The 21,427-nt window shown below is 43.1% G+C and overlaps 2 protein-coding genes across 2 annotated transcripts; both read right to left on the reverse strand.

Annotated features, from left to right (window-relative positions):
- Positions 1-5,305: 5,305 nt before the first annotated feature.
- On the reverse strand, positions 5,306-8,411 carry PNRC2 (proline rich nuclear receptor coactivator 2). The gene is made up of 3 exons (XM_080920758.1): positions 7,950-8,411; positions 7,127-7,331; positions 5,306-6,782 (listed from the first exon to the last, which is right to left on the reverse strand). Exon 3 carries the CDS (start codon positions 6,762-6,764, stop codon positions 6,348-6,350), a length of 417 nt encoding a protein of 138 aa, XP_080776884.1. The 5' UTR covers positions 6,765-6,782; positions 7,127-7,331; positions 7,950-8,411; the 3' UTR covers positions 5,306-6,347.
- Positions 8,412-11,492: 3,081 nt separating this feature from the next.
- On the reverse strand, positions 11,493-12,054 carry LOC308424141 (small ribosomal subunit protein eS10-like). The gene has a single exon (XM_080921035.1). It carries the CDS (start codon positions 12,019-12,021, stop codon positions 11,527-11,529), a length of 495 nt encoding a protein of 164 aa, XP_080777161.1. The 5' UTR covers positions 12,022-12,054; the 3' UTR covers positions 11,493-11,526.
- Positions 12,055-21,427: the final 9,373 nt, after the last annotated feature.

The raw sequence follows: 21,427 nt of genomic DNA on the forward strand, positions 1-21,427 counted from the left end.
TGTTTTAAAAAATCTAGTCCTTGCTTGTAGACAACAAAAGATGATTTTAAGAACTGTTTGTGGAGTGTGTTTGGAAGATTAATTCTAGAACCTTTGTATATTTAATAGTATTTCTAACTTTTGTTTCTCTACTGTTTGCAGTTAATGTCCTTGTTCTGCTATGCAATCACTTATATGCACGTTTCTTTAATTTCTTTAGATTTTCCTGGATGTATAGTTTAAACAACAAAGTCTATTTAAACTGTAGCGGTAGTTTGCAGTTCTAGCAAAGAGGAAAGTTGTGGGGTTAAACTTTGTATTTTCTTTCTTATAGAAGCTTCTAAAAAGGTATTTTTATATGTTCTTTTTAACAAATATTGTGTACAACCTTTAAAACATCAATGTTTGGATCAAAACAAGACCCAGCTTATTTTCTGCTTGCTGTAAATTAAGCAAAGATGCTATAATAAAAACAAAATGAAGGAAATAATGATTAACTGGAATTATTATAGTTCTGAATGAGTCTAAAATAATGGAAATAAGCCTTTGTAGCTTTAGGAATATTTTAATCAGTCTTGACATCAGGCACAACTACCCTACTCTGGGAATGATAGAACTTTCCAGAAATCTACATCTTTTACATAGTACTTAAGAAATTTTCTTATGTCAATCATGTGATTGTTCATTAAGCCTCTTGGGTTAAACAATATAAGAGGTTATTTAGTAGTATTGATAAACATTAAAATAAAAGTTTAGGCAAGCTAACTATAAATTTATATTTTTGTTATTACAAAAGAGTTCTGCTCGTTCCACTTTCTGAACAAAACATACTGGGTTTTATGTTTATGACATAATTTAAATCCTTTTTCATTATATGTTGGTGAGCATTTAAATGATAACCACTTCCAGGGCGGGGTGGTTTTTTGGTTTTTGTTTTTTTTTATTATTATTATTGAATTCTAGCTATTTTGTGGTAACAATTATAGCTGGTTATTTATGCTGTGCCAGACACTGTTCAAGAGACCTAGTTGATTCACTCGCTCTTCACAACACCTTAATCTTTTAAGGAATATTCCCCCACACACATACCAGGAAACTAAGGCACAGAGAAAAAGCTGTAAAGGCAGAGTCAAGATTTGAGCCCAGATTTGATCCTCACTTTCTTTTTTTCTTTTTTTTTTCTTTCTTTTTTTTTTTTTTTTTAAGAAACAGTAGTTGAAGAGATAGTCCAATAAAAATCATGCTCAGAACTGGAAGGCCTGGTGCTGGTTTGATTTTTGTCAATTTAATTTTACACTCGGACTGTTAACTTGAGAAGCTTACATGTTGATTATGAAATGGTATGCTCAGCATAGCTTCACAAGGACTATATTCAGTTGCATTCATAATAGAATTCTAATGATAGCAGGTGGGGATTTTTACATTTTTAAGCTAAGTTTGAATCATACTAAGTTCCACAGTCAATAAACCCCTCCTGTGCATAGCAGTGGGCTCTATCGGATAGCACAGTCATGTCAAGATTCAAGTGAAGGATGACACTTCTCTTTTTACTTAAGAAATCTGCTTGTTTGTTTAATAAGCCAAGTAGGCAAGAAGAAAAGTGAGAGATAATGAATGCATTAGTGAGAAAGGACAGGTGCCACAGAGTTTGAGCTGTTAAGTTACAACCTAGGGAAAAGACCTGGGAACTACTGTACTATTTCTTGAAATTTTGGCCCAGTAAGCTGCTACATCCAGTTCAACTAACAAAATCCTGTATACCACAGAGAAGAATAAAGAGAAAACCAAACTGACAAACATCCTTCTTTTATTTAAGACCAAACTGCAGCTGGAATACCCAGTACAGTTCTGCTTACTACACTTCAAGAAAGATCTGAAAGCGGAAAAAAGAACCAAAGAAGGGCAGTTCAAGCGACCAAAGGGTGGGTGGAAGGTGCTGCAGTATGAATACTGTACGAATATTTTGACTCTGGTCTGAAAAGATAAAAGAATTATCGAAAACTACATGGAATAATTGAAGTCCCTTCAAGTTTGAAAGTAAGCATTTTAGGACAAATAAAAGGAAATTCAACTTTGTACTTGTGGAAACTAATCCCTAAATATGAACAGGTTTTTATTGACTCATGGGTAGCCTATCCATGATAAGTTACTGGAAACTAGGATGTCTGAATATCAAGGAAGACAGCCATAGTCTCTAACAGTGCCTCTCTTGGTCTGTCTCAAATTAACTTGGATGGTAAAGGTGTGGTCCAGTAAAGTTTTTCCTAGTTATCTCTTAAAAGTCAGTTCACTTAATGCCAGTGTTGGCTAATCTTGCCTTTGTTTATTCCAGTGCCAGTATTTTCTGCTTAACTGTTGTGTTGGCCTCTGAGTTTATTTACTTGTATACTACATATAGTTTACATCTAACCACTCCTTCCCATGCTAATTCCACTTATACTTGATGTCCACCCATAAGGGCCCGTCTCTTCTCACCTCCTGTTCTCTCAGTATGTTCAACAGATATTTACTGAACCCTTACTGTGGGCAAAACATACTGCATAATTGGAGAGGAGAACAGATTTTTTTCGTAAAACCTACTGAGCACAATCTAGTGAATCATTTATCTTGAGGTGTACTATGGTAATATTTTATATCATTCATATCCTAGTATAATTATAAAGCCCAATATACTATCAAAGAAAAGCAATTTTATGGTTGTCTGCCATTTAAAAGTATCTAGTATTTGTTATATCCCATTGCTACAAATAATGAAGAAAACCTGTGATAAGCTGATCTGTTGTGCAGTGATTAATATACTAAAGTAAGATTAAGTTGTTAACTCTTGGCTCTGTCAAACAAATAGGTAATACAAAAAATAACAAGTATTTAACTTTCCATTAAAGCAGACCCCGGGTGCTATAATTAGATTACTTTGAGGCAGACAGCTGTTACCCAATGGACTTAGTATATTCTGTATTGAAGAAAGTGTTTACCGGATAAGACTTTTTAGTGATCTACTTGTACATTTTATAGGGGACATATTCTGTGTATAGTTAATAAATAACTTTATAGTGTCACAAATGTTTTGGATTCCTTAGTTCCTTATCAGGATATAAAGCTTGTTCATCTTAACCTTAATTCCACCACATTCAGATTTTTGTTGTATTTTTGCCACATATTTAAAACTGTCAAAATCTGGAAACAGTGTTAAGCTTTTGACCTTTTTTTTAATGTAGTAAGATTACACATTAATGAAGGGAGCGGTAAAATGAAGGTTAATTTGTGGGTTTTTTTTTTTGTTTTGTTTTGTTTTTTTAAACTTTCTTCAGCCTGTCCAAACTCTGTAGCAGGTTCCAGGTGAGAAATATAAATTTTGGCTTCATTTTTGTTGCTGTTTTCATTTTAAATCAAGTTGGAAAAAAGCATTTTCAACGATACAATAAAAATTGATAAAAACTGAATTTAGCGTTTATTTCAAGATTATAAATTACAAAATGTATTTATAGCATTTACATAATCATCAGCACTGGATGATTATGGTTATGTCTCAGGTAGAGGTTCTGTGTATTAACGGTATCTGTGCAGTTCTGTGTTCTGTCCTCTACTCTCCTCCATTCCCTTTCAAATTGAGCTTAAGACCTTCCAGAGGAGAGAATTAAGTTGTGTGTTCAGGTGGGGTTTTTGTTTTGTTTTTAAAATTGAATACCTTGTTTCCGTTTACTTTTGGATTTATTTTCTTTGGGGAGTGGTTTCATATGCTGGAAAATCATTTATAAATACAGTTAACAGTAATTGACAGCTCTTGAGTGTAAGTTAGAAAGGGCCCCGTAGCTTTGGGTAGCTGTTGAGTTAGGGTAAATTGTTTTTAAGTCTTGTCTACTGTGGTTTCCATGTATATGAAAGGCTGTCACTATAACTCAGCACTTGCTGTACCAAGCTGTGTATTTTCCAGATGCTCCTACTTAACCTTAAAAATCACTCCAGGACATGAATACTTATCCTGTTTTTTAAATAAGCTGTCTTCTGTGGAATACCCACCATGTGGACAGGAATTTTTGTATACATACCTTCTAACTTTACTAAGTTAAAAGTAGATTTTAAGTGTATTCCAAGATTATAAGCCGTTGGAGTTCCTGCACTCTTGAGCTGGCTTCCAAACTTCAGTTACTTTTAGATCTTCATTGTACTTTTTTTTTTTTACCATGTTCCTTTTTTATAAATATTGAGATTATAGACTGTAACTTCAACAATAGACAGGAATCAGAGAGAGGTTAAACAACTTGTCATTTACTGTTAGCCAACTTCATTGAGACACTGTTCATTGTTGCAGAAGACTTCTCTTGGGTGTTTTCCTGCCCCTCCAATTCTGTTATTAATTAATATGTGTGTATTTGTAAAGCTGGTTCACCACCCTGTGTTTAAAACTAGTTATTGGGTTTTTTGTGTGTATGCAGTGGGGAGGGGGATAAAAACTTGAGGCATGTAAATTTTTATTAGTAACAGTAGTTTGTAAAAAAGAAGTAAAAGGTCTTTGTAATCCAGGTTTTGTTTTTGCAGATCACATTTCTTTGACTGTTGGAGAGTAAAATAAACTGGTCTAGGCGCTTTTTTTAAAAAAAAAAAAATCTTGGCTTTTCTGTAGACTTTGTTGTACCTTACAGGTATAACTACCCAAGTAGACATTTGTTTTTTGTTTCTGTGGTTTTAGAGATGTATTTCTTGATTTAGAATCATTGCCGGTGAAAATACAAGGGGTGGGCATGGAAAGTTGAACCATTTGAAATCCTCATGCTTAATAGATTTAAGGTAAATACTACCACCAAAATACACAGCTAACATGGCTGCCTTCATCAACTTCTAATGGATTTTGCTCATGCAACCATACTAATTGAAAGGCTTCATTCAGGTCTTCCGGCAGAGTTTCTGTCAATAGCTACCTGCCAGTTGTGTCTGATGAAGTGTTTATGAAGTCAGTAAACATGTTAGTCCCAAACTAGAAATCCAGGCATATTCCTGCATGCTAATACATACATGGTTCATCTGAGTCTGCAGGTGTTACTGTTCACTAGAAAGCAAGTATGCAAAAGCTAATGACTACACTTCTTTGTTTTGAGATGAGTACTCTAGATGGAGCTCTATGTAAATGAGGCTGTCCTGTAACTCATATCTGATATCTGCCTACATACAAGGGTTGTTAAATCTCTTAAGTTTAGTGGGCAGGGCTGTACACAGTCTCAACATTAAAGCTAGAAACCGGTCTCAAGAAACAGCAAAGTAACAGCATCACAATCATCCCAAGTAGACAGCCATAAATCACTTACATGAAAACAGTGTACTGGCGAGAAAAGGTTTATTCGCAAAGTCAAATCCTTTAGGATGGATACTCAATGTTTGATTTGGGCAATATGCTCTGAACTTAATTGAGAGAAAACACAAGATTGAAAAGTAATTTGGTCTATCACACAATTTTTTTCTTTTGCATAAGTCAGGGGTTTGCACATAATCAGGGGTTACTTAGGACTGAAAGCTAATTGGGCTTAAAAGGGTTAGGGAGTAAGTCTTGTACTGCATCTTAATATCTCTTTAGAAAAGAAAAAAAGATTAGTAGCTTAAAACTTCAGCTATAAAAACCTAATACAACAGATTTGCTTTGTGTAGTTCACAAGTTACATTGAGTCACTGGCACTTAAGCACAAGGGCAGCCTTTTAAAACCTGGAGACCTTGAAAATTAGGCCATAAAAAACAGTTCATGGTCTACATTCAGCAAATTCACCTAAAAATAATCTTATTTTGTAGAATAAAGACCAAGAAAACATTACATATATTACAAGCTTATTACATGTATTTACATGGCTTTAAATGTCACAAACATAACTCCCTACTTCAAGCAAGCTATGCATAGGTGAGGCCAGGTCACTTTAGCAGCTTTGTAGGGTGCTCTTCTATAAATGTTCTCAGAATGTTAGTCACCATTATCTGTTTTTGGAGATTTGGTACATCTCTGGGTAAATGCTTATCCACTGCATTTAAGAAATGGCTGGGCCATACTTTGCCTCTACACATTTTACCCATGTGTAACTTAAGCAGCTATTTTCTTTAAAAAAAAAAAAAAAATTTCTTCAGAAATTATGTAGTATCCCATAAATCTTAGTTTTCCCCCTTAATAAAAAAGCTATGGTTACTGTTTCCCAAATCTAATTTAGTTAGCAACACTACCAAGTAGAATTGATTAGTCACTTACTGTTTAAATTGCATTGACACTCTTAAGAATATAGTGTATATAACACATAAATGTCTGCTTATACTTTTATCAGTTTTTCACAAAACAAACTACTTTTGGCTATGTGTAAACATTACAAAATTTAAAATTAGTACTTATCCAATTTTATACCTGTACTTTAAGTAAGGTTTTAAGTTGAAATGTCATTGTTTCCTTATCTGAAGGGTTCAAGGAAACATGAACCCAGTGGCTTGGTGGCTTGGGGAGAACACTTGGTGATGGTGGCTCGCTAAATTTGGCTCCAGCATAGTTCTGACTGGCTTGAGACTTAAAAAGCAAGCTAGGACTTGATAAGTTAGCATTCCAGTTGGGGCTGTTAGAAAGGCTCTTGCTTTTTCCTCCATTTTGCATGGACTGCCATGCTGCTGCTGGATTGTACCCATGTCCTCTTTCCTTTTTCTTAGGAACAATCTTTATCTGGGAATTCTGATCCTCTGTCTTCTGTCTATTGTGCTGTTGTTGGTTCTTACTAGCATTTCTAGATTGAGGGTCTGGAATGTTATACCTCTCTCCGCCACCCATCTTCAGCTTCTTTGTCACCTGTAAATAAATACATGTAGACAACAGTTAAAATCCCCTTTGACGTTTCCATAGCTCCAGTTCTAGCAATGTTGAAGAAAATATGACAAGGTGGGATTAGACAGGCTTGCCTGCAAAAACCATCTACCTCAAAAGACTTAAGTCCTGAGCCAAATATCCGTTTAAAATCAAAATAAAAAAATTAAAACAAGCTATTCATTTTTTTGTACAGCCCAAGGAAAATAGCCCACACACCTAAATCAACCCCTTTCTGGGGAGGCCTCCTATACCAGAAAGGCCTCCGGCTTTAAGTCTGGGGCTCAAGGCACAACCACCACCACAGTGCTCGGCTGCTGACTTTATACCTTTCAGTCTGCTTTTCAGATTGCAGGACTTCCACTACTTGTCCTCTTCCTTGCTGACAGGCCCAGGATAAGAGACGTTGCTTTCTGCTAGATCCTTTCCTTTGTCTCAATACACAAGTTTTCATGAGCCAATCTGCTGATTTCAGCCTAGGAGCTGAGGCCCACATCGAGTCTCCTCAGCACACAAGTTTGAGAGAAGTCCTAGCTAGAAAGAGAAAGATAAATTACTTGAAAACAACCCCCAAAAGCGATCGCGTAGGTACTCTACAGAAATGGCTGTTAACTGCTTCCTCAAACGAGACTCTTTGATTTCATAAATGCCAGTTTACAACTCTTAGGACTTTTTGGAAGACTTACCAGCAACTCCTACACGTTTTAAAGGAAGCATTTCCTTCTGTGACCACACCAAGAATCTAGGGACCGTGCTTTTGAAGTTCCATCCATATTTAACGCTTCCAACCCATACAGCCATTTCCACACCAAGGCTGCTCTGTTTCGTGATTTCGCTTATAACTCCGGTACTGATATTTCTCATAGTCCCTAATCTTACATTCTTAAACATCACGTCTCTCTAAAGCGAACGGCTTCTCTCGGTGTTCTAATTAGTCAAATTAGCAAACACAGAAGGCTAAGAAAGCTTCCAGTTTTATTAAATCGGAAGGTCCACACTCCGGGTCACCAGCACAGCGAATCTACAAGCTCGCCGCCTCAGCCCGCGGCTCGGCTCCCGGGGAGTTGCGCCCGACCGGCCTTGCTTTCCTCTTAAGCCAGGCCCAACAAAGGTACCCGCGGTGGCCAACATGGCCGCCCCCGCCACACTCACCGACTTCGAGTTCGGGCGGCGGCGGCGGCTTCCTCTCGACCTCCAAGCCTCCTTCCCTCTGTAGGGAGAAACGATGCACGAATCAAACAGCCCACGAGCGAGTCACGGATCACAACTCCGTCTTGGACCAACCTCCTACTACCTTTACCGACAAAATGGAGGCTGCTGCAAGCGCGGAAGAGGACTGGAGACTGCAACCAATGAGGTCGCGGCAGCGCGTGCCGCGGCCAATGAGACGCCGGCCGCCGCCTGTTGCTGGGGCGGGCCAGAGGGAGTGAGGAGTGGTTGTTGTCGAGGTTTGAAATCCTGCGGGAGGAGCATGTCGGGAATAACTGCCCAGCTTCGAAAGCAGCGCGGCCGGGCCTCCCCCGCGGGCTGGAGAGGGGAGCAGCTCTTCTGTTGGCCTCTGGCCGCGGAGCCAGTGTTTTACTTCCGTAACCAGGACCCCTGCGCAGCGTTCTGTCTTTGTTCTGTCCCTTTCTGTTCTGCAGTCACTGGGCCGCCCCAGAGGCTGCCATGGGTCATATGATGTTCACCCCGCCCAGAGCCCGGCAACCATTCTGCACATGACCATCTTCCCTTTTCAAGTCCCCCCCCCCCCCCCCGATCTAATTTTACTTTTTCTCGGTACCTGAGACAGTCACTACTATCAGGGCCTGCTTTTTCTATACACAGCGCTGGCTGGTCCCTTACACATTTTTTATTTTTTTGGCCTTATTTAGAAAGTGGGAAAGCTAGAGAAAAGAATGACAGCAAGGTTCAGGAAAGAAAGGAGAGATGTCCTTTGTTTAAGAAAAAAAATTATATATTCTAGAGTCAATATTTCAGGGTGAACGCTAATTCCTATGAATAAATCTGGGGGCAAATGTGCCAAGTGTCTTGCCTCATTCAAGCCTGTAATCCCAGCCTCTCAATTTTGAGGTTAGTTTGGACTACATAGCAAAGCCCCCATCTCAACGAAACATTTCATTGGCTTCAAATTGTGATGCAGAATAAAACATATGTGAATATATGTACACACATTCATACATCCGTACAGACATTGCCATCCAGAATTAAGTTGGCCCCCAGAATTTTTCAAGCCTGTCCGCATGCATCATGAGTGCTTTCTCTGTCCCCTACCTTATGCTAGACTTAAACATCATCTTATTTCATTCTCTCAGCAATTTTAAGGGCAGAGTGCTATTCTGATTTCCAATATACCAACACCATATCTTGGATTCCGAAAATCTCAGTGGTACTGAATTTCAAAGCATGAAGTGAAATTCAAGAGCCTTAAAGCCTAGGCTCATGTACCCTATGATGTTTGTGTCGTCTGTGTACCTAAAAATTGTTACCAACATTGCCAGGAGTATGTCCTGCCATCTGCCTGAACCTGCTCTCTCCACAAGGTCACAATCAGACTTGAGAGAACATGCTTCTGGCTTTCAGCATGTCTTAGCATTGTCTCTAGCTCATTCATTTACAGCTACCAGCCCACAAGAGCTCCAAGATCTGTGAAAAATAACTCCTTCAGGATCTTCCTCTGATCACCCTCTGTGTTTCTGACTCCTTTTTGTTCTGTTTATGCATCGCATGCTTGCAGTGCCCTGGGAGGCCAGAAGAGGGCGACAGATCTTCGGTAAGGCCTCAGAGATGGCTGTGATCTGCCCTGTGGTTTTCTTGAGTTGAGGGGCAGCCTGCTTTACAGAATGCATCCCAGGTCAGCCAGGGCCACACAGAAAAAGCATATCTCGAATAACAAAACTGAAAACGTAGAAAAAACTGACACAAAGCCCTCTGAGGATGCAAATCTCAATACAGCTCAAGGAAGCAAATGGTTAATGACTGCAGCAACAGTTTTGTTTGTTTTTGAGACAGGGTCTCACTATGGAACCTTGGCTGGTCTTCAGTCCGAGTTAGAGATCTGACTGCCTCTTCCCTTGTCCTGGAATTAAAGGCATCTGCTACCATAGCCAGTGGGCATTTAATTTAAAACATTCATTTTGCCACACTTTATTTAGTAGGCTTGGGGCTTTGGGGCTGCTTGGCCCTCTGCCACACTGTAAGGTTACAAAAGTAAATGAAGCTTTATCTGGGTCCAGAAGGAGGACAAGCCCTTTCCTATTTGGGAGAGAGGGGAGCTAAGGTTTGGGGAAGTTTGCCCTGGTTTTCTGCAGACATAAACAACCTGTTCATTGCAAGGGAATTAGAAGTTAACCTACCACTGCTAAGAAGATCCAGCTCGAAGGATTTGCCACAGAAGACTTTTATAAATTAATTAACAGGGGGCAGAGGCTGGAGTCAGTGGTAAAGTGTTGGCTGTGATGTATTTGAAGACCTCAGTTCAGAAACTTCGGGCTCACATAGAAGTTTGTAACTGTGGAAGGTGCATAATCTAGCCAGTGAGCCCCCAGTTCTTTTACAAAACTCATCTCGAAAAATAAAATAAAGGCCATGGTGATAGCTCTCTTAACTCCAGCACTTGGGAGGTGGAGGCAGGTGGATCTTGGAGTTCAGGGCCAGTCAGGCTTATTGGATTCTTGCGTCAAGACAAAAAGAACAGGGTAAGGCTGCAGAGGTCAGTTAGCAGGCCAGCCACTCTAACCTCCTCCCTCCAGCCTGCCCACCTGAGTTCTGGGACCTACATCCACACCATATCATGCACACACAATAAATGAGATGAATAATGTAAGCAAACATGTAAAGAGCCATGAAGGAGGACACCTAATGTCAACTTCTGACCTCAACAGGCACATTCAAAGGGCGGGGGCGTTGGGGGGTTGGCACAGTCACCCTGTGGGGCACACCTCTACAAGTCTCTGGTCCACTGACTTACAGAGCCGGTCACTTAAGGTTGGTTTGTTCTTCTTTAAACTTGGTTGTAAATTTGGAGTCAGTTTGAATGTCTGCAGGCCTGAGGGCTTGTTTCAGTTTAGAAACACAGGAGCCATACTGCCTGCCAACCCGCTGAGGGCTCTGAGGTACAGTTTATGCTTCAGGGCTCCTGTAGTGTTACCAAACTGGTATGAAGCCCCACACCTCCTTCCTCACTTGTTTCCTGGGGAAGCATCCGGGGTTGGTCTCTACACGTTCACACATTCCGAGGGACTTGTGAGCCTATTGCCAGCCAGTGCTGTCACCTGATTCTAATTACCAAAAAGGGAGACAGGAAGTCCGTGGGAAACACCCACAGTTCTCGTGATACTCAAAAAGGGGTCTAGCCAGCAAGACCTTAAAGAGCCCTTGCCGTCTGGGCTACCAACTGACACCCACATTCCTGATTGTGGGGGATGGGCCCACAGATACTTCAGTCCAGCTGAGTTCGGAAACATCAATATATTGTGAACATGTTTCCTTGTACATACAGACATACATGTGTGGTTATTAGTAGAATTTTATGCTATGAACATATGTAATTATTTTTATGGTCAAGCCACTGTATACATTTTCACTTTCTTAAATAAAATTCCCTTAGATTCCAAGCTATGAAATTATTAGGTCATAAGGTAAACATAGGTTAAGTTTTGTTTTTTTTTTTTTGTTTGTTTGTTTGTTTTTTCTTTAAAGTTTATTCAATACAACATAATCTCCAACTTTACTGAGGTGGCTGACCACGTCCACGACCAAAGCCGCCTCTAAACTGGAATTCTGTTGCTGAGCCAGCCCCAGCCTCAGCTTTCTTGTCAGCTCCAGGGGGCACAGCACTCCTGTAGGTGTCTCTGTCTGCCTCCCCTCTTGTGAATCTTGCAGGCCGCTCACCCTCTGGACCTTTGGGCCGAGGCCTGCCAGTCTCGGGACGGCTGCGGCGCAGGGTGGCAGGCACGATCTCCGGGGGTAGGTGCAGGTAATCTCGGAGATACTGGATGCCCTCATTCATAAGGTACCAGTAGAAATGTCTCCAGGCAAACTGCTCCTTCACGTAGCCTCGAGACTTGAGAGACTGCATGGCCTTCATGACATGAAGGTTGGGCACGTTCTTGTCTGCCAGCTCGGGGTGTTTGGGCATGTGGACATCTTTTTTGGCAACCATCACTCCCTCCTTAAAAAGGAGTTCGTAGATGGCAATCCGATTCTTCTTAGGCATCAACATCGCGGCGGCTGTAGGGTCCGAGACGGAGGCTGGAAAGGACTGTTTGTTTTTTTTAATCAACTTGATACAAGCGTGGGTCACCTGGGAAGAGGGAACCACACTGAAAACAAATGTCATCTGACAAGTGTGTTGGGCCTTTTTCTTATTGATGGTTCCATGGGTGGACCCAGTCCATCCACTGTGGGCAGTGCCACCCTTGGGCAGGTGGTCCTGGGTTATATGGGAAAGCAAGCTGAGCAAGCCATGAGAAGCAGGTCAGTGAGCAGAGCTCCTCCACGGCCTCTGCTTCAGTTCCTTCCTCCTTGAGACGCCACCCATTTTTATCTTAACAACAGAAAAGTAGACAATGTTCTTGCTCTCTTCCCCTCTTCCCCCTCTGTCCCTTCACCCCTCTCTCTCCGTGTGCTCATGGCCAGCCTCCACCCTTCCTCCTCCCCTCTTCCTCCTTCACCTTCTCCTCTCCTTTCTCTCTGCCCCTACTACCCTCTTAACTTCCACCTCCATGTCCTGAATAAATTCTTTCCTATGTGAAAGAGAAAGAAGTAAACAGTAAGGCTTGTAATACATGTTGCCAAACAGTTAGGTACTTCAGATACAGGCACGAGGACCTACAACTCAGATCCCTAGAACTCGCAAAAACCTAGGCTCTGCTATGCAGGGTTGTAACCCCCAGTGTGAAATTCAGGGAGGGCAGAGATAGATGGATTCCCGGAGCTCCTTGGTAAATGAGCCTAGCCAATCGGTCAACTCTGAGGTCTCAGGAACCAATAGGGAGAGTGACTGGAGATGCTCAGTGTACCTGAGTGTACAGTCTACCTGTAGCTGCTGCAAACATCCATACAAACATGCATATATGCCCACATATGAACATTTATGCCCACATATAAACACACACACAGAGAAGAAATATGGAGAAGTGAGTTATATGTTGCCAGGCCATGGTGGCCCATGCCTTTAATCCCAGCACATGAGAGGCAGAGGCAGGTAGATCTCTGAGTCTGAGGCTAGTCTGGTCTACAGAGGAAGTTCCAAAACAGTCAGGGCTGCATAGGAGAAACCCTGTCTCAAAAACCAAGACAAGTTACATGTCCATTTACGTCCCCAGCACCTGTGTTCAAGTCACATCCCAGCTCTGGAGTCGCTGTTCTTCCTTGTTAGTACTGGCTGCTCCTTTGACCTGGAATCTGCAAGAAGAGCTGGTGAAATAATTGAAATCATTTTTTTAAAGGTCACATATCATATGTGGCCTCTTGTACAAGAAGCCCCACGGGACAGCTCTTTGTTCTACCAAATACGACAGTAATAAGGTTTCCCAGGTCTCCCCATTGGTTTAGTTTAAATCAACATCATTCACGGCTGCCAATGTGTCAGTTGATGAGCTACAAACATGTGAATTTTCCACTCACTAAAGCAGGCTAATGATTGTTGTCTGCCTCGTGGCATTGGTTTTGAAAGAGACTTCAAAAGTCAGGACAAGGGCTGGAGAGATGGCTCAGCGGTTAGAGCACTGGCTGCTCTTCCAGAGGTCCTGAGTTCAATTCTCAGCAAACCACATGGTGGCTCACAACCATCTGTAATAGGATCCAATTCCCTCTTCTGGTGTGTCTGAAGGACAGCTACAGTCTGAAGATAAGCTACAGTGTACTCATATACATTAAATAAATAAATCTTTAGAAAGTCAGGACAAAGGCTCCATATTTTTGCTATCAAGAAAAATAAATAAACAAATTTACATTGTTCCCGTAGATGATAAAAAAACATCTTGGCCTCGTGACAGCCAGTGTGGCTTCACTCTTGGGAACAGCAGGCAACAAGGGAGTCAACAGCTCCTGAGACCCAGGAAGTGATCCTCTTCTCCCCTAGTGGGAGGGGCTCCCAGTGTGCTCCAGGCTGCCCTGGACATCACCATTCTCCTGCTTCAGCTGTGATCTGCTGATTCCAGTGGGAGGAGCTTGGACTTTCCAATCATCTCTTTGCTTTTGACTTGTTTTATCGTAGGTATTACAAAATTCAGGAGCATGGTCTTTCTGAGTGCTCCAAATGTACTGTTCTGAACCGGGGACCTATAATACTTCAGTGGTATATTGCTGGTCTAACATGCACGCGGCTCTAGGTTCAAACCCAGCTCCACCCAAAAGACAAATACTCTGGACAATAACCATGAGTGTTTTAACCCCGGCTGTTCTGGAACTTTCTCTGTAGACCAGGCTGACGTGCAGCTCAGATCCACCTACCTCTGCCTCCAGAGTGCTGGGATTAAAGGTGTGTGCCATTTGTAGGGATATGACAGGCTGACTAACTCAGCTACCGTCTAAGCCCAGATCTAGGGCTTTGATCTTCATCTCCATCTGTGAACTGCTGGAGCGTATGAAGGGGCTGGTCCTGCAGATCTAAAGCTGCGGGGTCTCCATGGCACAGGAGAAACAACTGGGTATCTGAGAGAGTCCCAGTGAGGATCCAGTATTGATAGTGTAGCAGTAGCCAGAGACCTCGAACCAGATCAATAACTCATTGTAATTGACATTTACAAGTAAAGCTGTACATGTGAGACTCACTGCGGTTTCCATGACAAGATTTTTTTTAATTTCATTTTTATTTTTATGTTTTATTTTCTTTTGGGGTTGAGGGGTACAGAGAGCAAATACAAAGGGTTGTGGGGAGATGAGTGGGATTGGGGTGTATGGTGTGAAATTCACTAAGAGTCCATAAAAAGTTTTGTTTTTGTTTTTTTAAAGTGTGCTGGTGGGCAGGAAAGACTCAGCTGCCAAAGGCTAAGTACACAACGTCACCATCACTGTGAAAAACAATCAGTTGGCCAAGGAAGACTGGAAAACCTGACCAGGCATGGGCTACATGTAACAAAACAGAGCATGCTCAAGTCCGGCAGGGTCCAAGAGCAGAGGCTATAAGAGCTTATAGTGAACCAGCTCACATGGTCTCCAGTCTTTGAATCTTGGACCTGTCTGGGGTCTCCAGCCCACCCCTGTTCATCAAAGTATCTTTCTCGCCTTTAAAGATTCTCTACTTCTTTTTTATTTTTAACACAGGTCTCTGTACATGCCCCTGGCTGGTTCTCCTAGAACTCACTGTGTAAACCAGTCTGGCACTGAACACAACAGAGACCTTACCTGTCTCTGTCCCCTACCTGGAAACTATTTCCATTTCTGCTTTCAGTCATGTGTCACAGTCTCTGAGGATATAAGGGTCTGAAAATCTCAGTGGGTGTCCCTCTAGACTCCAGTCTACATGTGTAGCTTAGGCTGGCCTCAGAACTGCGGGGGTCCTCTGGCTAAGCCCCTGGAGGATGAGAAACATTATCGGGCTATTTTTTAAGTGGGATGTTATTGGTGGCATTCAAGGATGGGGAGTCCTACATAGGAAAGAGCAAATAAAAGCCTCCACCAGGGCCTTTTCCGGGCTCTTGTTACAATCAGAGAAAGAACCCTCCATACTAAAGAAATAAAGGAAAAGGTAGTTTAAACATTTTTTTAAAGCAAGATTCCTTTTTTATAATTTATTTAATGTTTTATTTCATGTGCATTGATGTCAGATCCCTGGGACAGGGGTTACACACAGTTGTGAGCTGCCACAAGGGTGCTGGGGATGAACTTGTGTTCTCTAGGAAGAACAGCCAGTGCTCTTAACCACAGAGTCATCTCTCTAACCATAATTTTTTTTTTTTTTTTTTTTTTGGGCACACTGGGACATGGGAACATTTCTTCTTGAGAGAACTGCATGCCCAGGGGCTTGGGTAGCTCATTTTATGGTAGATACAAAACCACAATATTCAGCTCAAACAGCAGAAGAGAGAGCTGATGCTGTAACCCAAACTGAGTGACCATGTCTGAGGTAGCCCCAAGCTTCCATCTTACAACATGGAAGCAGTTTCCTGCCATTCTCGAAGTAAGAGAGCAAAGGACGTCATAAGCCAATACGTTTAGGAGAAACGTTAGGTGGGCAGGGTAAAACGAAGGAGGGTAACCTGCCAAGGCCCCTGATGCCATCTGATGACAGACTTCTTTAGCTTTCTGGTTGGTTGGTTTGGTTGGCGTGGCCTCTATACATGCCAAAGGGTTTACCTAATGGTCACAAAGCTGTTAGGTCAGGTGTAGAGGAGGACAGTCAATGCCATGAGGGCTAAGGATGTCCCAAGATAATCTGGCTCTGGACTTGCAACATTTGAGACAGGATCCCGTGTGACCCAGGCTGGTCTTGAACTGGAGATGTAGTTGAGGGTGACCTTTGATTCACGATTCATAACCCTCCCTCCTTCACCTCACACAGTACGGACTATCAGTGTAGACGGACTCACACTGCTTTTTTTATTTACTTTTGGCACTATTTTTTTTCTCATTCTAACCTAGGCTAACCTGGAACTCGCTATATATCCCAGACTTTGCTGAACTCTAAGTAATTTTCTCACCTCAGCCTCAGGTGTTCGCTCAGAGCACCCTCTTCCTTCTTCCCTTTCAAGGTGAACTCTATGAATCCTAGACTGGGTGTGGCGTTACACACCTGTGAGCCTAACACTCTAGAGTCAGAGGCAGGAGGATGGTTCAAATCAAACCTGGGATACACAGTGGGACTGGAGTAGTGACTCAAATCCAGTACTTGGGGCACAGAGGAGGAAGATAAGGTTTCCTCCCCCAGTTGTTAGGTTTGAGATTGGCCTGGGATATTCGAGTCCCTATCCCAAAAATGGAAGGAAGGAAAGAGGAAGAGAAAGGATGGAGGAGTTGGTGGGGTGTAGTATGATGTCATAGGTGGGTCCAGCCTATCATTGGATGAGAGGGAAAGGTAGGCGGAGAAAAGTCTAGGAAGGAGAGACTTTTCCAAGAGGAGAATCAAGATGGAGCTGGAGAAGGAGGATCTAGATCCAGGTGGTCTTAATTGGCAATAGGCAGATATGAATATTTTTAAGGGTTCCTATAGATCAATTTGTCTTACCTAGGTGGGCAGTTTATATCTTTGTCAACTGGTTGTAAGCTTATTGTGTAGATGGGTTATGGACTGAGAATTTAACATATAAATATGATCGATAAATTATTGATTATTGAGTCCTGACTTTATCGGGCCTGATTTTATCAGGCTGTGGGGAATGTGAGCAAAGTTTCGCTGCCAAGCTCCACAGCTGAAGATGATCCCAGGGACTCACGTGGTGAAAGGAGAGAATCACCTCTCATAAGTTGTCCTGTGACATACACATGCCCACTTTGGCACACACACACTTATCCTTTCCCAAATATCGAGGAAGACCAGGTTGGGCTGCAGGAGATCCTGCCTCAACACAGGAAATAAAATAAAATAAAATAAAAATCCAATAAATATATTAACAATGCAACAACATCAGCTTAAAAAACACGAGCAAAACAAGAAAAGTAGTACCTCGTATTCTCCACACAGGAACGGCTGCCTCGGAACCTCAAGAATGGGAAACACTATTCTCTGCTCTTATTTAGGGCTCTGTGCCATGCACAGCCTCAGCCTTGGGGGACAAGAGAATGAGTGTCCCCCCCCCATCCCTCCTGCGTCAGTTAGTCACTAGGCTGATGAACTTGAGAAACGCTATTTGGTTCTAGAATTTCCTCCCCAGTGTAGAAAAGGAAGATCGGGTTCGTCAACAAGAACACAGCAAAGAATCTTCCTCGATGTGAGTCATTTTGATGGCCTCACAGAGGCAGCTGCCTTGGAACAACTCGCTCAAACTTCCCCAGAGTTTCTAGGTCAGGTCACACACAAAAGACTGTACACAAAAGAATCTGTCTCCTGAGGGAGTTCAGCTTTCAAGGGGCCCCACCTCCCTGTCCTCCCTGTCGGGAGTGTGACCCTGAAGAATAAAACTGGGGGTGCCTGACAGAGTCCTGAGCAACCTCTGCTTCTGCTTTTCCTCCTCGGTGACCCCATGGCAAACTCTCTGGAAAGAACATAGTAGGTTAGGTTTTAAAGACCAAAACAGAGAGCTTGAGTTAGACAGTCTCTGGAATGCTGAGAATTTTTAAATGTGTTTTTAAGGATGTTCTTGTTTTTTATCTTGTTTTCATTAATGAGTGGGGATAATTGACTTAGCACTTCAGCCTAAGAGGGGAGGAAGCTAGGTCACCTCAATGTGTTTCCTGAGTAACTCAGCTGGTGTTGGGTTAAATGTTATACAGGTTACAGAGAAGAACGAAGGCATGGGACGGGCGTGTGAGAGGGTTGGGCAGATAAAACTGGACATCCGAAAGACTAATGACCAGTTCTCTGGTATCCACATGATGGACAGAGAGAAATGGCTTTCTCAAGTTGTTCTCTGGCTCTGGCATAAATACTATGTCACACACCTGTAATTCTATAAAGACAGATCTCTGTGAGTTCAAGGCCAGCCTGGTCTACAGAGCAAGTTCATGGCCAGCCCCAAGCCACTCAGGAGGATAGTGTCAGATCCCCTGGAGCTAGAGTTACAGTTATAGGTGGTTGTGAGATGCCTGGTTTGGATGCTGGGAACTGGACTTGGATACTCAACATGAGCAGCAAACAAACACTTATTTAGAAAAAGAAAGATTTTTTTTCATTTTATTTATGTATTTTTTTTCTGCAAGTAGTATACGCCTCACGTGTATGCGTGGTGCCCACCAAGGTCTGCAGAGGACACGGATACCTTGAAATTGCAGTTACTAATGAGTGTGAATCCCCATGTATAGCTTGGGAACCAAATCTGAGTCCTTTGCAAGAACCAGGGCTGTTTGTTTTATTTTGTTTTGTTAGTTCTTTGTGACAGGGTTTCTCTGTGTAGCCCCGGCTGTCCTGGAAGTCACTCTATAAATCAGGCTGGCCTTGAACTCACAGAGGACTGTCTCCTGCCTCTGCCTCTTGAGTGCTGTGCACTTGCCCTTGCAAAAGACCCAGATTCCAGGTCCCAACACCCACATGGTGTCTGGCGACTATCTGTAACTTCAGTTCCAGGGGATCTGGTGTCACCTTCTGACCACCGTGGACACCAGGTATGCACATGGCACACATACAGGCACAAAGGCAAAGCACGTGTTCATAAAATAGAATAAACAATTTTTTAAAAAAAACTAACAAAGGGGAAAAATGCTGGGAGCTGAGCAGGTGGCACCTGCCTACAACCCCAGCACTTAAAAGGAGGAAGCAGTCAGAAGAAAAAGAAGAGGAGGAAGAGGTAGAGGAGGGAGAAGGCCTGAGGGTCACCATGGTGTAGTGACTTACCCAAAGCCACATAGATGGACAGAAAAACCCTGACTTAAACATTATGGGGTTTGAGCCTGAATAAAAAGGAGGACACGTCCCGTCCTTGGTGTGGTCGAGAAGGTTTTTATTGTAGATATGAGAGAAGAGTGGAAGCATCTACAAGGGCCTGGAATGAACAAGGCCAGCAGAATAGACCTGGCTCCAAGAGGAGAGAGTGGGGAGGTGGGGGTGAGAGGGAAAAGAGGAAGGGCCAAGAGAGGGGCCAGGAGATGGAGAAGACCAAAACAGCGTGGCTGAAATAGCCAGGTTTTAGAGGCAAGAGAAGCTGGGGAAGGGAAGATCAGGGGCTGGAGAGGGTCAGGTTGAGGAGCCAGCCCTCTGTGACAGGCCAGAGACCAGCAGACTGACAGCAGCGTCTGCCTTGACACATTAGTCATCCAGTTAACCATTTGTCCTGAGTTTCTTTGGGACCTAACTCCACCCGTGTGACCTCTGGGGCCTTCATTGACCTTAGCTAAGCTTCTTGCTCTTTGTGCCCTCGTAGAAGGCCAGACATTGTCTAGAGTGGAGAGGGACCCTAAGCCCTTGCTGGCCATGTGGCTTGCACTTGTGGCCTCAGAGGTCGGCAGCGCAGCACGGTATGTCCTGACTGGTAGGCAAAGCCTACACATGGCAGTCAGGATTTGTTTTGGTGTCAACAGCATGTAGCTGGCGGTGCCAACCTGGAGGACGGCACTGGGGTAGGTTGTGGACAGGATGGGGCTCCACAAGAACAACGAGAGCCTTCATCAAGGGACTGGCGGGTTTTGTGTGTGAACTTGACACAAGGTACAGTCATCAGAGAGAAAGGAGCCTCGGTTGAGGAAATGCCTCCAAGACATCCAGCTGTAAGACATTTTCTCAACTATTGATCAGTAGGGGAAGGGGTCCAGCATGTGGTGGGTGGAGCCATCCCTGGGCGGGTGGTCCGAGGTTCTATAAGAAAGAAGGTTGAGTACTGCCTTGTGAAACCGGCCAGGAAACAGCATTCTGCTTGTCCTCAGCATCAGCTCCTGCCTACAGGTTCCTGCCCTGTTTGAGTTCCTGTCCTGACTCCCTCCAGTGATGGACTATGATCTGGAAGCGGAAGCTAAATAAACCCTTTCCTGGGGCTGAGTGGTTAAAAGCATTGACTGCTTTTCCAGAGGTCCTGAGTTCAATCCCCAGCAACCACATGGTGGCTCACAACCATCTGTAATGAGACCTGATGCCTTCCTCTGGCCTGCAGGTAGGTGTTCATGTAGATAGAGCACTCTTATACATAAAATAAATCAAAATATATCCTTTTTAAAAAGTACAGAGACTGCATAGACAAAGAGCATCTCTAGCTCCAAAAAAGGGAGGGAGGAAAAGAGGGAGGAAGGGGGGAGGGAAAGAGGGGAGGAGAGAGAGAGGAAGGAGGGAGGGAAGGGCAAATATATGGCATCTGCACAGGGGGCCAATAAGAGGAAAAGCAGCAGGCAGACAACCATGAAAGAAACACTAGGAGTGAGGAGGATTCTGGCTGAACTGATGGAAAGACAGGAAGACAGGGTACCAGAGCTCAGCAGAGAGGATGTAAGATAAGGAGCCTGATCAGGATGCTCAGCTAGCACGGACCAGTACAGATGTGAGCACAGGAATCCAAAGGTTCACTTTGGTATCCGCAAGGGACCATAAAGGAAAGCGCTTGTCTCCTAAGCCCGCAATGGAGAACCATGTGATGAGATTGACTCGATGATCCCATCCTCTTTCCCTTTCCAGAAGTCCAAGATAAGACCCTCCAGAGCGTCTCCGGCCAGCTCAATGTACACAGGTCTTTACTCGGTGAGTTAGACATACGGGCAGGTACTGTACCGGGTATAAGGACCTCCTTGCGTACTTTACTACTGCAAGAGGAGAGGAACAGACTCAACCCTCAGATACAGTAAGGAGCAAAGGAAAGGTCCAGACAAAGGCTAGAAGCTCAGCTAGGGGTCTGTAGATGCAGATAAGAAGAGAAGACATTCAAGGTCAGGGGACGCTTTCATTTGTTTGTCTGTTTGTTTTTAAGTAGAGTTAAATTTATTGAGGAAATGTAAGAAAGAACTCAACCAGTCCATGGGAGCTACAACCAGGCTTCTTTGTTTGAGACAGGGGCCCACTCTAGGTTATCCTCCAGCCTCACCCACCCTAGGACTGAGATTACAAGTGCACA

This window comes from Micromys minutus (assembly GCF_963924665.1).
Source record: "Micromys minutus genome assembly, chromosome: 9".
NCBI classification, from domain to species: domain Eukaryota; kingdom Metazoa; phylum Chordata; class Mammalia; order Rodentia; family Muridae; genus Micromys; species Micromys minutus.

Coding starts and splice junctions, on each gene's coding strand:
- PNRC2 (XM_080920758.1), bottom strand. CDS start 6,764: ATGGGTGGCGGAGAGAGGTATAACATTCCAGACCCTCAATCTAGAAAT.
- LOC308424141 (XM_080921035.1), bottom strand. CDS start 12,021: ATGTTGATGCCTAAGAAGAATCGGATTGCCATCTACGAACTCCTTTTT.